General features: G+C 36.2%; 1 protein-coding gene across 1 annotated transcript; it reads left to right on the forward strand.

The window, feature by feature from the left end:
• Positions 1–342: 342 nt before the first annotated feature.
• Positions 343–15,785, forward strand: LOC143469448 (uncharacterized). Its single transcript, XM_076967142.1, has 38 exons — positions 343–667; positions 782–928; positions 1,182–1,400; positions 1,550–1,690; positions 1,783–1,959; positions 2,090–2,287; positions 2,429–2,614; positions 2,815–3,032; positions 3,140–3,269; positions 3,376–3,504; positions 3,586–3,665; positions 3,855–3,921; positions 4,554–4,699; positions 4,779–4,902; positions 4,985–5,109; positions 5,262–5,463; positions 5,541–5,697; positions 5,971–6,118; positions 6,265–6,442; positions 6,524–6,679; positions 6,853–7,023; positions 7,656–7,838; positions 7,945–8,124; positions 8,426–8,617; positions 9,441–9,620; positions 9,688–9,867; positions 11,133–11,312; positions 11,843–12,019; positions 12,279–12,389; positions 12,481–12,643; positions 12,803–12,975; positions 13,266–13,460; positions 13,667–13,837; positions 14,042–14,449; positions 14,537–14,722; positions 14,979–15,095; positions 15,239–15,355; positions 15,571–15,785. The coding sequence occupies exons 1-38, from the start codon at positions 607–609 to the stop codon at positions 15,783–15,785; spliced, it is 6,288 nt and encodes a 2,095-aa protein (XP_076823257.1). The 5' UTR covers positions 343–606.
• The last annotated feature ends 1,836 nt before the right edge of the window (positions 15,786–17,621 follow it).

Consider the following 17,621-nt stretch of genomic DNA (forward strand, 5'->3'; position numbering starts at 1 on the left):
ATAAACGTTATATGTTAGTAACGAAGTTCTTCACAAATTATAAGTTCTACACGATTGTAAGTTTCGTATCATTTTAACAAACGTGAAACCAATTCCAGCCTCTTGACGCAAAACCAAATGTTATTTACTCCAACGCTTACCGTAGGCATGAGCTCCGGCCACTCACCACTACAAGTTGTTGTCCACGTTTCACAGTTTAAAAAACAACGACTCGAAACAAACTGACGTCAGAAGAAGGAAGCTACCGGATATAATTCGTCTAGGAACGAGGCAATTCAGTCAACTTGGCTTGTTTAGCACGAATGGTTGGTTTCACAAGTGTTTTTGTTTCTTGAATGAGCTTTATACATTACTAGATAACAACAGGGTTCGTTTGAAGAAAAGCTATTGCCGTTTAGCCATGTTTTAGTTCTAACAGTTTAGTTACACCTTAATTACAGATCAGCCCCGACCTGTCAAGATGATTGATGAATGTAATTTTAAAAATAGAAATCTGTGGCAAAAACTTTAGTCATTTGGGTTGTTTCTTTTTTTGCTCCAGGCAATCAGACATACGCTTATAAGATTCCCTTAATGTTATAGAAAGAAAATTTAATTTCGGAAAACATGGAGATCGAGTTTTGTCAAGTTTGTGCAGTAATCGTTTTGCTTTCAACAACTTACCAAAGTAAACGAGTATTTCATATGTTATTGTATTAGTCAAAGATACTAAAGATGGTAAAAAATTATGTATTTGTGGAAGCCATTTTTGATTATACTACAAATAATTCTTGTTTCAAAGTCTCAGCTCAGTGTCCAAGACGAAACCAAACAAAGGCAGATGCTGTAGGACGACCTTGTCGTAAGCCCTGTCCATCACAAGCTCAGTGTAAAGGTGGAAAAATATGTCGCTGTGATCATGAATGTGGAACGTCTTGCATCAATATGAGTGAGTTATAATGTGTTCCTGATAAAGCTTGAATATAAAAATTAATGATTTGTGCTTGCTTAAAGCTGGAATGTAAGACTGAATGATTTGACAGTAAAGTTATGAAGACAAGATTATTTTAACATGTATGTACGGTCAGCGAAAGTTTTTCGTTTCCTTTCAAACATTTCAACAAGTGTTCGTGTAATTTTATGAAGTTATACAGCTGAAAAATGAAACCAGAAATTTACATAATATTTAACATTATTCATAGATAACTTTTGTGGTCTACCATCGGTGATACCAAATATGGCAAGAGTTCGCGTTTATCGAAGACTCTCGAACGGATCACTCGTATTGAAACCGTCGCCACCTTACCAATATGATGATATGGCTGAGTATGAGTGTGCGCCTGGTTACCGTTTAGAAGGATCTCAAAATTTTAACTTATGCCATGGAAGGAAAAGTTGGACTAGATTGGCGGTTTGTGCTCGTAAGTGAATGTCAATAAACATCAAAGATAAAGTCGTTCAAAGCGAGTCGTTATGAAGCGTTTTATGCTACGTTGCTGTAACTAAAGCATTTGCTATTATCTCATATATAACAAGGTCATTGCAAATAAACTTGTTACTTTATTTTCAGGAAGTTGCCGCAGGTTTGACCAAGAAAGAGTTTTGCAAAATCTCATGATATGCGGAACAAATTGTGTGACAAGTTCAGATTGCACGGAAGACATGAGTTGTGTGTGTGATGGGTATTGTGGTAGGACTTGCGTGAACCCAGGTCATATATTTACACATGAAAATATCAATTATCTTTATTTTTATGTAACTTTCATTGACTAAGTGTTATATTTCAAAACGTATTTTTCAAAGATATCGATTGCGGGGAAGCTCCACCATCCACACACGCTTCAATCAAATATGACGGAGAAGGATTTCAACGAAGAGCTTACTACCGGTGTGACGTCGGATTTTATCCTCAGTCCGGAGATTTAACGAGGAAATGCACAAGAAGAGGAACCTGGAGTGGGAGATTAATCAACTGCGCTCGTGAGTAATTTGCCAAGGTCATGTTGTAAAATCAACCTCATAGTTTAAACGTTTTTTAGGAACAAAAATTATCAATTTTAACGTCACAAACATGGTTTTGGAATTATTCCAATTTGCTAAACCGTTATAGCTACAACTTGTGGTGATCCATTGCCTTCTATTCGATCGATGGGTGGCGACATTGTGCAGGATCAGCATGACCCATATTTGGTTGGACACCAAGTGACGTTTCAGTGTTCTCCAGGGCAACGGTTTCTAGGAGACAGCGTTCAAACGTGCATGGAAGACGGACAGTGGAGTGGATTAAACGCAATTTGCGATTTTATTGGTGAATGAAGCTTTTGCTGACTTGGAAAATATTTAAACTATGCCTTGTTGGAGTTTTCATCCAATGCCTTAAACTGAAAAGAGTTATAACTGAGACTGAATTATAGCAGAGTAGTTGTAATTTGTCGTGGTTTTTATTTAGATGATGAATCAAGATGTCCGCATCCTGGAGTTCCAATAAACGGTAATCTCTTGACAAGGAGCAATTTCACGGTGGGAGCGATGGTTGAGTTTGAATGTGATGAAGGATACTCGATGATTGGAGATCGACAACAAGAATGTTTCTATTTCCTACAGTGGAGCGATGGTGGTGCTCCGAAATGCATAGGTGTCGTAAGGAGCTCATCGTAATAACAAAAGTGTAAACTGTATCTTTATATATCAGATAAAGTTTAGAATATTATTAAGTCTCTCAATCTGGCAAAGAAAGGCGCGCAATATAGTACGTACTAATGGGTGCGTGTTCAAAGTTCAAAAGCTACAGAAAAGTTTCATTTTCTTAACGTATGAAACTGTGCTTTTTTTCAGACCCTCGATACCCTGCCAGCAATTCAGCTTCTTTACGTCGACTTCAAGGAAATCTGGAAACAACTGAAGATCTTGTCCACAGCCACAGCCTGGGTCATTCATTACCATCAACATCAACAGTATTGCATGAAACAATCTTTGTTATTGATATTTCTGAAGATGTCAGTGATGAAACTCTTAGAGTTTCCCTGAAGTTTGCTGAGAATCTTGTAATTGAGGTTGGTAAATACTTTCATTTTTTTAAAGTAGGCCGACATATATTCTATCTTGTATGTAGACCAGCATCAAATTATTTGTGCAAACAAATTCATTTTTAAATTTACAGGCAAGCAGAGACAACTACTTGAAATGCGCCATCATTGTTTTTGCTTCAGGATCCAAAGTTGTCCTGAAGTTTGCTTCAGTTCCTACACAAGAAGTAATTCGATCGCTGAGAACTATTTTAACAGACAGAGGTAAAGGAAAAGGTTAAAGGAAAAAATGAAGTTGAAACAAAAATGTAATGCTTATAAAATGAGCTTTAAATACTAAAAAATGTTATCAACTCGTGATTTGGCGCAGAAAAGTTCGTGCAAAATGTTGGTGAACTGAGAAACACTGCGGAGGGGTTGCGAAAATTACGGGAAGTCTATTCAAGGATCGCACAAAACATTTCGGAAAACATGAGAAATATTTTCTTGTTTATCAATGGTAAAAGGAGTATAGGCTATGTGCGTCATCAACTCAGTTATACCCAAGAATTTAGTTACAGATTGTTTTTCATTTTTTAAGGTCAACATTTTCCAGGACTGATTTCCCCAAAAATCGTGATGCAAGATTTTAAAGATGGATTGTCAAAAAATTTGCCAAACGTACTTTTGTGTGGATTTCATCTACAAACTTTTGATTTAATAAATAATATGTTTGAATTTTCAGGGGCTTTATATAAGTCAACACTTAAACATAAATGTTTCGATATTTCATGTTTTGGGTTTATCTTACTTCTTTTTGGTTAGAAATTTGTTCACATTTGACACCAGGAATGACGCAATATGTTTTAGATTTACGTGATAGCATTTGGATCAAATATACTTTATAGTTATAGACCCGATACTTTAAAGGGCAAAGGTTAGTTCTAAGTTCTACTGAAATACTTTTAAACGAGAAAAGTTCAACATGTTCAACATACAAACTTTTAATTTAATAAATAGCATGTTTGAATTTTCAGGAGCGCTATAAAAGTCAACACTTAAACATAAATGTTTCGATATTCCATGTTTTGGATTTATCTAACTTATTTTTGGTTTGAATTCTTTTCATATTTGACACCACAAATGACGCAATATGTTGTAGATTTACGTGATAGCATTTGGATCAAATGTTCATGAGAGTGCTACCTATGACGAACTCCAATCCCTAACTTATCCCAGACACTTACTTTTAGTCAACCCAACTTCAATTGAAGTACCCGATACTTTTATTAGCCAAGGTTAATTCTAAGTTAGCAGTTCAATTGTAAAGCTTATTACTCAGTTCTACTGAAATATTTTTAAATTAGAAAAGTTCAACATGAGGTTTAAATTTCGAAACAATTTAAAAATCATTATATTAAATTAAAACATGGACTAACATAAGTTTTTTCAAACCACTGTGTACTTTTATTATAGTCAAAATCCATTCAACCATCGCAGTTAAATTTTAAAATTATTTGAAAAACAATGAAATACGATTTAAACAAGACCAATAAAATGCTTCTATAGACTTTTGTCGATGCGGAACATCTGCAGATGTTGGAAATGTGAAGAAAAGAGCAAGTATTGGCAGAGTTGTAAAAGGAACGGAAGCAAATTTGGCTGCTTGGCCTTGGCAAGTTCTAATAGCCGAAAATCGGGCAAGAGTTTCAAACGTAAGCTTGATTATTTACATATATAGCTTTAACACTCAGCTAAAATTTCGAGTTTACCTAAAAAATGTACCGTTTGTAGACATATCGCCGTGTGAGAGGCGGTGGGTCTTTAATCAACCATCGATGGGTTCTCACAGCTGCTCATGTCTTTCATGGCATGGCAAGACCAAGAGATTGGGCGCACAATATCTTGCTTACGTTTGGTTGGTTGAATCTCATTCAAAGTTTGTTTTGTAAAACAACAAAATCGTTGATTAAGTTTGTTGGTTAACAATTGTTTCAAAGGTATTCGACAGTTACCGGAAAGCGATCAATCTCAGCTTTCTTCACATGTACAAGTTTTTCAAGCAGAGAAGATTTATGAGCACGAAAACTTTTCCATCAACACATTTGATTACGACATAGCTTTGGTAATTTTGTTTAATCAAATAGCATTAGAAGTTTGATGAAACCAGAATATGTTGCAACTGAAAAGTGTTTCAAAACAAGAGCTGTATCTTGTATGTTTGAAATCAACTTTTTTCTGAAAACAATGACAAACAAAATCAATATGTTGCTACAGGTTCTTGTAGGCAGAGAATTGAAGCAACTGGGCTTGTACTGGCAACAAACTGGAAATGCAGGTTGGGTGAATTATACGTCATATGTGAGACCAGTGTGCTTGCCATGCATGGATGGAAATTGCATCGGTGAATATTTGGAGAGAAATAAAAGGACGTTGTTTGGGAGAAAGATTTCAGAAAGTGATAAATGCAAAACTGAAGGTAGGCCATGTACAATTGCAGAAAATATATTTTTTAAAATGATTTTGTCCGTAAATAGAAGCTTAAACTTGTTTTAGGCGACTGGTTGATCGAAAAAGGAGAACTTGAAAGAAAGTCTGTTCTAACAGTCGTTACAGGTTTTGGTGAAACAAGGATTCGTAATCCCTCGGATTTTGATTTTAAAGTTTCGAAATTTTTAACCCAAGCACTAATTCGACTTCATAACGATGAAAGGTGACTCCAAAGTAGATTTCAGTTCTCAGAAGCTTGATTCGAATGATTGGAATAAATATGAAAACTGAGATGGCTTGTAGAGCTTTTTACAAAAGAAATAAAACTATGACTTTGAGTATAACTATGACTGCGACTGCGGCTGCGACTGCGACTGTCATTGTCACTGTCACTGTAACTGGGTAAACTATCAAAAATTTGAAGTTGCTGTGCTCTGAGAGATTTTTAAACATAAAACAGTTTACGAAGTGTTAGATTTATTTCATAAATTTTCAGGTGCAATCGAAGTATTGCCAAAATGAGAAAACAAGGTTTACCCGAAGGAATAACGTTTACTGACCAAATGATTTGTGGAATTGGGGGAAACCCTGGTATTATAACTGATGCATGTAAAGGAGACAGCGGCGGACCACTTGTACGAGAGGTAGGCAAAGCTGAAACAGAGATTTGCTGAAGCTCAATTATAGCAAATGTTATGTTATTATGAGTTTTTTCTTAAAATTTAAGGAGGATTATCTAAAGTAAATGCAAGTTTACATGATATTTATTACGTTTCAACTTTATTTGCAGTTTAAAGAGAATGTTCTTGGCAAGGGATGTTGGATACAAATTGGAATTGTGAGCTGGGGTTGGGGATGTGGATTAACATACACAGAAAATGGCATAAAATACCCATTTCCAGGATACTACACAAGCGTAGCTCCGCTAATGTCCTGGATTACTGAAATACAACAACAAACAGAACCAGGTTCTGTTCCCATTAATCGAAAATTTGTAATTTAACAAATAAAAACAAACGTTTGCAATAATTACTTTGAATATTTAATAGAATTAGTTCATCCTGACTCGTTTTGTCGTGCTGATCCTTGCCAAGTGGAAGAAGGAAGAATTTGCAGGAAACCTTGTGAGAATGATGCAGATTGTAAAGGAGCACTGAAGAGATGTGTCTGTGATAACGTTTGTGGAATGTCCTGTTTTAATCCAAGTAACAATTTGGTGAAAGCAAAATAGTTGTACTGTAGTAGAAAACCGATAACGGGACATTCATTATGTTTTCAAGTAAAGGAAGCTTTTTATTGGCAAATTCCAAGCAATTTTGGTCCAGTTTTTTTACACGTTTTCGGCTTTAAAATAACCATTTATTAGTTTCTTAATTAGATGCTCCTTGTGATGATTTGGATACATTCAGCAATGGGACAATCGAAGGCAACAGAACTTATGGCGATACAGTTCATTACATTTGCAATGATGGATTCATTCCCAAAGGAACAAGAACCAGGACATGTAGATCCGACAAGAAATGGACGGGAGCAGTTCCAACTTGCTTGGGTAAGATTGGCTGTGTCGAGATTTAAATTTAAGCGCATTTATGCATTTAGCATTCAAAGAAACTTTCCCAAATTGAACCACACCTGAAAAGGAATATATACCAAGTCCATTTATATCGCGTTGGATGGTATATAATGTAAAACTATATGAGTTATGTTTGCATCAATTTAACTTCTACTTTAAGTTATAGAAGTTTCCTAATTCCATTCATTTTTACAACATAATCAAATGCTTAATAAATTTGTTCAATAAAATATCTATATACGCTTGCATTAGAAAGTTAGTTTATTTTGTTACGATTTTAAAATGTAAATACCGTACATTGTTTTTCAAATATTTAATTTACGAAATTATTGTTTTGGAGTTCATTGTTTAACGTTTTAAGTCTTTTATTGTATATATTGTAAAAATACATACAGATATATGCTTGGTTAATTCATGACAAGAATGTGTTCAACTAACAATTTATTGACGGTTCTAACAAAGCAATAGCCCGTTGCTGCACATAATCATAAGTCATAAGTCAGGGCTTCTCTTGTTCTTGACGAACAAATAAGTAAGATAGTATGTACGTGATTTACACTTGTAGGTTACTTACCTTTTCTATTAAACAAAATTTTTATTGTAAACAGAGATAGAATGCGTCGTACCCAGAGCTCCAAGCTTCGGTTCTGTTGAACCTCCAAGGTATAGCAGAGTGGCATTGGATAAGACCATAACATACTCTTGTGGTCGAAGATATCGACTGGTCGGTACCTCTAGGGCAACTTGCGAAGAAAAAAGAACATTCTCTTCCCCACCACCACGTTGCCAAGGTAGGTATTGTTAAGAAAAAAAGTGTAATGGTGGGATGATAAAAGAAAAAAGATGTTTAAAATGTAATACTTTTATCAATCACATCCAATTAAACAATTTTCTTAGAAATAACCTGTCCACGTCGAACCACACCTGCACACGCCAGACCAAGTTCATTAAAGTCGCGATGGCTGGTAGATGATGTTCTAAGTTACACTTGCGCTCTTGGGTATGACTTTAGGGGAAATCCCTCATCAACCTGTCTAGTTAGTGGAAGTTGGTCAAATACTTTACCATATTGCCACAGTGAGCAATTTATTGGATTTTTGTCATCTTATTACTATTCAAATGTCACATTTGTACTAAGATTTAAAGGGACTCAGATATAGAATAGATTCTTCTCATTGTAAACACATTGTCACACTATTTAGAGAAAAGTGATCATCAAGAATTGCCATTTCTACCTTCTAATATAGCACAGCATTTTAACAGAATTAATTCTGCAGAAGTAAAACTTTACAGAATTACCGTTTCACAATCACTGTGAGTTATTACCAACACTCTGAAATAGCACGTAAGATTCATAATGTGCACGTTGATATTTCAGTACGACGATGTGCACACCGAGACGTTCCAGAACATTCTACAGCTAACCCTAATAAAAGTCAATGGGTTTATGGCGACAGAGTCACTTACACTTGTGATCTTGGCTACGAGTTGTCAGGATCGGCTGAATCACGTTGCACGTCAAGTGGTCGTTGGTCTGATCCTCCACCTACTTGCACAAGTAAGTCAGCAAGTAAGCAAGATGATGTTGAAACAGTTTTACGAGTTGCTTTTAAACGATACTGAACAATACAATCTCATTTTCGCAACCATTCTCCGAAACAAGATTTCAAACTAATAGTATTCCGCGGAACATATTTCCGAAAACTACGGAATTGGTGAAATTGCGGAAATTATAAAATGTTGAGGTTTGAAACCCTTGATGACGTCACGCGGGATTTTATCGTTTTGAAAATAGGAGTGGCTTGAGTAAGTTAATGCGTTGTACTTGTTCTAATAAAGCGACTGCTACGGACAAAACGGGTTACTGTAGAATAGATAATGTGCTCATACAAAATGAACAGTTTGCTTAACAAAATACAATACTTGTATATCCGGGCAATATTTGAACTAAAATCACTGATTCCGTGTTTTAACACAAGCGATAAATATATTTGAGTCTTGAAATTTTACGTTGCAATATTTTCTTGTTTACCACAAACAGGCTGCCAAGGTAATCGTCATTCTGGTTTCAATTTCGATTTTCAAAAGGCAATCACAAAACTTAAAACCAACTTAAGGTGTAAATTACACATCCATGCTCGGTAAATTCACAAGTTTAAACAACCATATTTTCATAGCACCAAGTTTTATTTTCAGGAAAACTCAATTGTGAAGTAAATTTTAAGGCACAACGTTTTAACTGATCTGCTTTTCTCTAATCACGTTTCGCATCAAGTCACATTTTGTTGAAAATTTAGATCAAATTAATTAAACAGATTATGAAATTTCAGTTAAGATGTATTTATTTTCATGTATTACCTGTTCTGTAGCAAATGTTTGCATTTTTCAAACAGTCAAAGAATGCGACGTGCCTAGCCCTCCACATGCCGGTTCTGTTGCTCCTGCTGTTTACAGAGTGAAGTATGATGAAACTATAACTTATTCCTGTGATCGAAAATATCGCTTGGTTGGTCAAGCTGAAGCCACTTGTCAGGAAGATCGAACATTTTCTAGTCCACCACCACGATGCAATGGTGAGTGATTTTAAGTTTACAACATTTCTATTTTTAATATTATGTTAGCTAAATATGTTTTTCTTAGAAATAACCTGTCCACGCCGAACCACACCTGCACACGCTAGACCAAGTTCATTCAACTCGCGATGGGCGGTAGATGATGTTCTAAGTTACACTTGCAATGTTGGATATGACTTGAGAGGAAATCCCTCATCAAGCTGTCTAATTAGTGGAAGCTGGTCAAATAAGTTGCCGAACTGTCTTAGTAAGTATGAATTTTTTAAAACAAAATCGTATGTTTAAACTGGTGTACCGACACTTAATCACGCGACACTTAATCACGCGACGCTTAATCACCGACACATAATCACTAGGACACTTAATCACGCGACACATAATCACTAGTACATTTAATCACGCGACACATCATCACTAGGACATTTAATCACGCGACTTGGATACTTAGTCACGCGACACATAATCACTTGGATGTCGGAAAAGCGTGAGGAAAATTCAGTAATTCAAGCTCGTGTGCATCTCTTTGTGGGGATGGCGATGTGGATTGCTTTTAAGGTTGGCCTAAAGCCAAAGGCTATTAGTCTTTCTTTTAGAACTCCCCGACAATTGTCTTTGACTCCGTTGCGCCGGCTTTCTCTATAATGTTTCTTTAAATCAACACCAGCTTCATAAAGTCTAATTGTTATATTGTCCGAAGTAAGTTGTATCACAATAGAAACATTTTCATCATCTTTTCACATTTAAACAAAACTATAACTCCAATTCAGTAATGAACAGTCCAGAAGGTAAAACTGATGTTATGTGTAGAGACAAGAAGGGGAGATTTTAACCAAACCTTAGTTTTTATACAAACGCATTAGCCAATCAGGAAGTAACATGTCATTTTGCATTGCTACGTATAACCCATGTAATATGTAACATTATTCTATTGTCACCGAAGCTCTTGACCAAAGTACCATCAAAACGTTACACCGTAAAATACAATGTTAGTTGCATGTAAATATGCATGTACTTGTTACAATGTAAATTGTAAATGTAAATAAACATTGTAAATGTGTAATTAAATGTCGCGTGATTAAATGTCCTAGTGATTATGTGTCGCGTGATTAAATGTCCTAGTGATTATGTGTCGGTGATTAAGCGTCGCGTGATTAAGTGTCACCAAACCGTTTAAACTACAAGCTTGTCGTTATCATTAAAATTGCCGAAGCATCAAAAAATTCGTTTGCCAAATGCGATGGTAGGTTAGTAACTGAACAAAGTAGTTTAAACTGGGCTTGTCTTATCTTTTTTTTTGTTCAGTACCTGTGGTGTTATGCTTTGTGTGCAGTATAGTTAAAAACTTTGCCGTGTAATAGGCTCTCTAATATCTTGCAAGGCCGTAACTGGGGTAAAATGTTAACCGAGGCTACAATATGATAAGCAATCATTGCATCTGCGGAAGCTGCGTTAAAATTGCCCCTCGAGACTCGATAATGGAAAATTATATTTATACTTTAAATGCTCTTCTAGCTGCTTCGTGTGAAGAGCTAGAACCTTTAGAGAACGGAGAAATTTCTGGAAGCCTAACATACGGAAGTAAGGTCACATACACATGCAACGATGGATACTTTTTGGTTGGCAGCAGCACAAGAAGATGTCAATCTGACAAGACATGGAGTGGATCGGTGCCATTTTGTGAAGGTGTTCTGAGTAATTTTTGTATTTACAGTTTTTTCTGTTTTTAATGAATTTCATTATTTGCCTCCACTGAAATCCCTTGTTTCTAAACTCTAACTCTAACTCTAAAGAAACTCAAACTCAAAGTCTAAAGTTTCAGTGATGGATTCAGTAAGTTTGTGTTTAGCAAAATGTTTATTTGATGCACCCTTTGTATTAATAATTAAATATTATCGTTCAGATAAACAAAGACTCTTGGGTTTGAAATAAAAATGCATTTGATTTTGGAAAAACATTCGGTGAAGTTTAAATCAATCAGAAAGTTGACCCTTAACTAGAAGGAGTTCATGAATTTAATTATATTCTCGTATTTACTTGTTTTTTTTTTCTAGGAATTGGTTTTCAAAGCTTACAAAGTTTTTATAACTAAACTGTCGTCGATGTCGATAAGTTATCTGTCGTTATTATGTCGAACTTATAGTGTATTAGAATCATTGCTTTTATTAAAGGTTTTGATAATTGTCAAAGGCGATCACAGTTCTCTCATTAATTTTTGCAATCAGTGAAAAAATGCGAGGATCCTCCACAACCGGAGCATGGTTCAGTGGAAGACAGTGGAGTCGATTACAGTTACGGAAGTCGAATTGAGTTCCGCTGCGATCCCGGATTCAAGATTCAGGGCGACCCAGTGGGAAGATGCAATGAAAATGGGACATGGGGGGAGACACCGATATGCGTGGGTTGGTCAAATTTATGTCTTGTTTTTGATGTAACAAACATATAAATGGAAACATCATGCGTCAAAAAAAATATAGAAATGTATTGTTTTACCCTATTAATCCCGTTATGTCAAACACTTCTCACCGTTTTGGCGAAGTGATCACAATTAAATAGCGCAGCTTGAACACCAACAATAACTTATTCACAAGTAATTTTGTGTCTACTACTTCATGTTTGTAATTGGGTTAAGCATGTAACAAATACGTCACACTTAAACAGTGGACACAGATTGTGATTTTGAGGATTTTCGACGGCCTTTCTGTGGATTTGAAAATCTGCAAAACGGTTTTAGCAGAGTTTTTGCAACAAACGTACCTCAAGGAAGCAGAGGTAAGGTTATGGTTTCAATGTTTATGTAAACATTATACAAACGTCCAATTTAACAATAATAATTATTTACAAGAGCTTTATGACTATTCAGGTTACGTCGCCAGGGCCCAATTCTCTTCTTTAGGAAGAGATTCTCGAGCGATACTCGTCTCTCCAAGAATTTCGCGCTCACGTCATCTCTGTTTGAAGTTTAATTACAAAGTAGACGAATTTAGGCCTGGAAGTAGATTTTACTTTCAGCGTGAGGGAGAGGAGTATGTCTTTTTCACTTGGACTTTAATCTTTTCTACAACTTCAACTTCTTCCATTAAATCACTGTGTACTTCAATTTCTGTTTCAGCACAATTTCAAACGCCAGCATTTAATTTTACAGCAAACATAACTATGACTTATAAAATTTGTCATTCATCCAGGCAACCTTTGTGGTCATTCGATTCTGGTCAACCTCGAGGCGCTTGGTTAAGCGTCGAATATCCCTTCCCAGCTTCGAGAAATGACCTTCAACTTGACATCACGGTATCCAGCTCCCAATTTTCGACCTCAGTTGACCTTGATGATATTACCTTTACCGAGAGCGCAGATTGCGGTGAGAATTGATTTATTGTAATAATTTTCTCTTGTTTGATAATCTCTTGTTTTTGAGCTTGAGTTTTTTAACATTTTCAAAAATTGTTTAGATATTGTAGTAAGTCGTAATTATTGCGTTTAATATAATAATATATAACAATAATAATATCAATTAAATAATTAATTATATTAATAACGTAACATGTTGCAGTGATTTATGACGACCGTGTTCCTAAGCTATTTGAAAACGAAAAATATTTTATAAATTTTGTTTTAAACTCGTTTCATTGCACTTGAAATATTTTTCAGCGATTTCCTGTATTGTCCCTGGGGCGCCATCACACGGCTCTGTATCCCCGGCTCCAGGAAGCCGGGTTACTACGAGAGGCAGAATCACTTACACTTGTAATGAAGGTTACGCTATCAGTAGATATGGGTCAATTGAATTGACAGCCACATGTGAAGAAGATAGGCGATGGAATGTTGACGCTCCTGTTTGCGAAGGTGATGTCTATTAAGTTACCGTATAAAAGCCGTAACAGTTGATTTTTATGTTTCATCTGGATTATGTTGTCCTGCTTTAATAAATCAAATAATTTTATGTGCTTTGCAACTTTTGTAAACTGCACGCAAACTAGTTCTTATCATTTGTCACAAAAGTTCGAACCATATTATCAGGCTGACTTTAAACTTAATATTTTTATCAACAGCTACTTGGTCATCGTGGCACGAATGGTCAAGATGCTCCAGGAAATGTGGAGGCGGATTGCAACGAAGAACCAGATATTGCCAAGCTAATGTGAGGCAGCGAACAAATTGTCCGGGACCTGATGCTGAAAGTAGGAAGTGCAACACTCGTAGTTGTTTCAGTGATGGATTCAGTAAGTTTGTGTATAAACAAGATATTTATTTGATGCATCTTTTTGCATTATTATCGTTCAGACAAACAAAGAGTTTTGGTTTTCAAAGCAAATGCATTAATTTTAGAAAAAAAATTCAATGAAGTTTAGTTATTGGATCAATTAGGAAATTGCCCTTTAACTAGAAGGAGATCATGAATTTAAATATATTTTCGTTTTTTCCAGGAATTGGTTCCAAAGCTTACAAAGTTTTTTTAACTAAACTGAATTACGACGATGCCAAGAAAAGTTGCCGTGATAAAGATGGCAGGCTGGCCATGCCTAAAACAAGAGCAATTCAAGAGAGAATCTTGCATGAGCTGCCAAAACCTGGTACCTACCTGGTTGGTATGACGAAGCAACGAGGTGTCTGGCTGTTCGACGACGGGACCAGGGTTCCCTTACGTGGGCATCGAGGTTATCAAGCCTGGGGTCAAGGACAACCAGATAATAATGGGTGGTGGGGTGAAAGTTGCGCTGGAATACGACGCATACGACGAGATTTGGCAGACTGGAATGACGTGCGATGTTCTGGTTGGCTTATTAACTACAACTACATTTGCGAAACAGAGGAAGCCACTGATTTTCCAACAGGTAATTTGAAAGAGGTTTTAAATGAAAAAGTGAAACCCAATTGGTCAAAACTACAACGTCACATCTTAAATTGTTTTACGGTCCTAGACTCAAGTTGTCTTCGACCCGTCGTCCCGGCTTCAGTTTTAATGTCAGGGCGAAACGAAACAACTCACAGGGCAGGGACGACCCTGATATTCTCTTGCGCAGATCAACGCCTAGAGTTGAACGGGAACTCATCAATCACGTGCAGGGAAGGTGGCACGTGGGACAGAGAACCTCCTAACTCGTGTTGTAAGAAACGTTTTTTTCTAGTTGTTTTGCTAAGAACTTAACTTCATTTTCTACGTTATGCAAATACAATTAATGCCATGTATTTAAAAACTTTGGTAGTGGCCAAACTTTATTTGTTTGTGCCCAGTATACCTGCATATTACTCATGAATGGAATCTACCAACGCCTTAGTTACGATTTGGCTTGAAATGTAACTTGAAAGGTCGTGTGCATGGTTTGTAATTATTTACCACAAAACTATTGTGTCTGTTCACAGCGTTTCCCGATGCTTGTCAAAGTAGCCCATGTCAGAATGGAGGGATTTGCCATCGTAACCGGTGGAGTTATTATTGCATCTGTCCTCGTAACATTCGGGGAGACAACTGCCAACAAAGTATAGAAAAGCGTAAATTAGTTAAACTCTATAAAGGAAAAACAAAAGATGTGAATAATTTCTAGCTATTGAATACAATTATGCAAAATACTTAACTGCAAATTATTATCAGATTTGCGTTCGTGAATGGTTTTGTTTCGCAGTGATGATAGATCCTTGCCGAGACAATCTTTGTCAAAATGGCGGCGTCTGTCGAAGAAATGGAAACACCTACCGATGCGATTGTTCTCAATTATGGTGGGGCTACAACTGCAACAAAGGCAAGATCTGCTACTACATAGATTGATTCATTCTTGAAAATATTGATACAAAGTTTTAAAACAAAAATTTTGTCCGCCCCTGACAATGTATTGTTGCGTGGCAATATAGAATCAGGTTTGAACGTATCAAACTATAAACAAATAACGACATAGTTTAAAACAGGATTTTCGGTCACATCATAGTATTTTTTAAATCCAATGTATTTTTATTGTAGTTGGGAGAAGGTGCCGAACGATCCCAGATGAAACTGGCAGAAGATTTGGTGTAATTGGAAATGTTGACTTGTACTTTCCTGGGTCTGTTGTAAGATTTTATTGTCAAGAAGGTTATATGTTAATTGGCCACAGAGAGCTCAGATGTGAAACCGACTTTCGATGGGATGTAGCGCCTCCAATATGCAAGCGTGAGTCTGTGTTTCAACCAATATGATGAGATTACAAACGAAGTGGTCTGACTAATTTCAGCTTCATTTCTAGATGCTCCATTTCTTTTTTTTATTGCGTAAAACATAGTTATTTAAATTAATTTCTGTTTTTTCTCTGCTCCTTGTAGCAAGCTGCCGCTTTCCTGCGTTGCAAAGAAATATGAAGATAATTGGACAACGCTCAGCTCAATACGCGGTAGGAACCAAGTTGGCAGTGAGTTGCGTGGATAATCGAAAACGCTTAAACATGCAGCAGGTTATACAATGCAGGGGATCAAATCGATGGCAGCCAAATATATCGTCCTACCATTGTGTTTGGAAAATGTAATTCTAATGTGTTTATAAATCTTCATAAATCACTTTTTCAAACTGAATTGTTGAAAAAATAAAATAGGTTTAAAATTACTTTTGTTCTACAGAAACGTTTAAGTCCAGGCCCTACATTAAGTAGAAAGAAAGATAACGTATGTTGCAAACAAACTACCACATTGTGTAACGATTATTTTCTCGTTCATGTAGCCAGGCTTAATTTCACATTTACGGTGAACCGCGACACCTTTAACTGCACATAAAGGTGAGTAACTGTGAGTAACCTTCCACTGTGAGACTTTGTAGCGTTATCACGCTAATGAAACAAACCGATGATCTTCGAAAAGCCACATTTAATTGGTCTCAGCCAGACGCCGACTCAGACTAAAAACTCTAAAAAGCGTACAAGGGTGCCAAATCATGTGATTAAAATAGTTAACAAACGCGTAGGTGCTGATTGGTAAAAAATGCTTCAAGCAAAAACACGGTGGTAAGTAACGACACAACATGTGAGGAACAAAGTCCGTAACAATTGTGCCATGTATATAAGTGTCGTGTTAGATATTGTTTCATCAGTATGAAGCATCGACAAATGAGAAAACGACTTTTGAAAAGCATAATCGGACAAAATATTTATTAATCATATGTCATGCAAGTCTTGACAACTGTCATTTAGCCTTGAAATCATAGCATTTTTCGACAAGTTCAGTTTTATGATAAAAACCAGTTAGGCATTTTAGACAACGCTTGAAGTACTTTAAGAATGACTCTCGATCAATGGCAAGTTATACATAACACCTATATGGCGCGCTTCAAGCGTACATGTATCAACTCCAAATAAAGCAAAGGTCTGGTTTTTGTGGGAGGAATATAAACAGGCTTTGCAAGTGACAATACATTACTACAACGGTAAAATAAAACAAACAGGAAAATTGTTGGCTGAAAGTGATGAAACACTGGAATGCTTTTTTTTTCTATTCTGCTCGTATGAATACTGCGTCAGATTTTGGTTTGATGTTGTCAAAAGATGTTTGCGTTGCTCAAGTCTAGAGTCAGTAGTGTTAAGGTTTATATCGTTGAAAAGCAGTTTAGATATAAACCTCAAAAATCAAACTTTGGTTATCTTTACTATTAAAGGTAGTATATGCTTGTATATTTAGCATTGCTGAGTATATTTATGATGCTACTGCAACAGACGATGTACAAGTAGCGCATTATCATGTGACGTAAAATACATTAGAGTGACCTTGTTTGTTTTTGTGAGGGAAGTTAAGAAACATGCCAATATGCTAACAAATTAGAGGTTGGGCATATTTTTCAAAACATTCCCGGCACAGCGGTGCGACCCCGCACACAATCTGAGAGCCATTTCACATGAAAACATCCAGAAAAGCAATCCTTAGGCCCGGCAAATCGTCTTCTATATGCGTGTTATTGTAAAACGACTAGAATAGAAAATAAACACATAAATAAAGCAACAAACGTTATAACTCAAAATTACTGTAACTGGCTAAAATATATTCATTGTTTAT

This window comes from Clavelina lepadiformis, chromosome 8 (genome assembly GCF_947623445.1).
Source record: "Clavelina lepadiformis chromosome 8, kaClaLepa1.1, whole genome shotgun sequence".
In the NCBI taxonomy this organism is placed as follows: Eukaryota; Metazoa; Chordata; class Ascidiacea; order Aplousobranchia; family Clavelinidae; genus Clavelina; species Clavelina lepadiformis.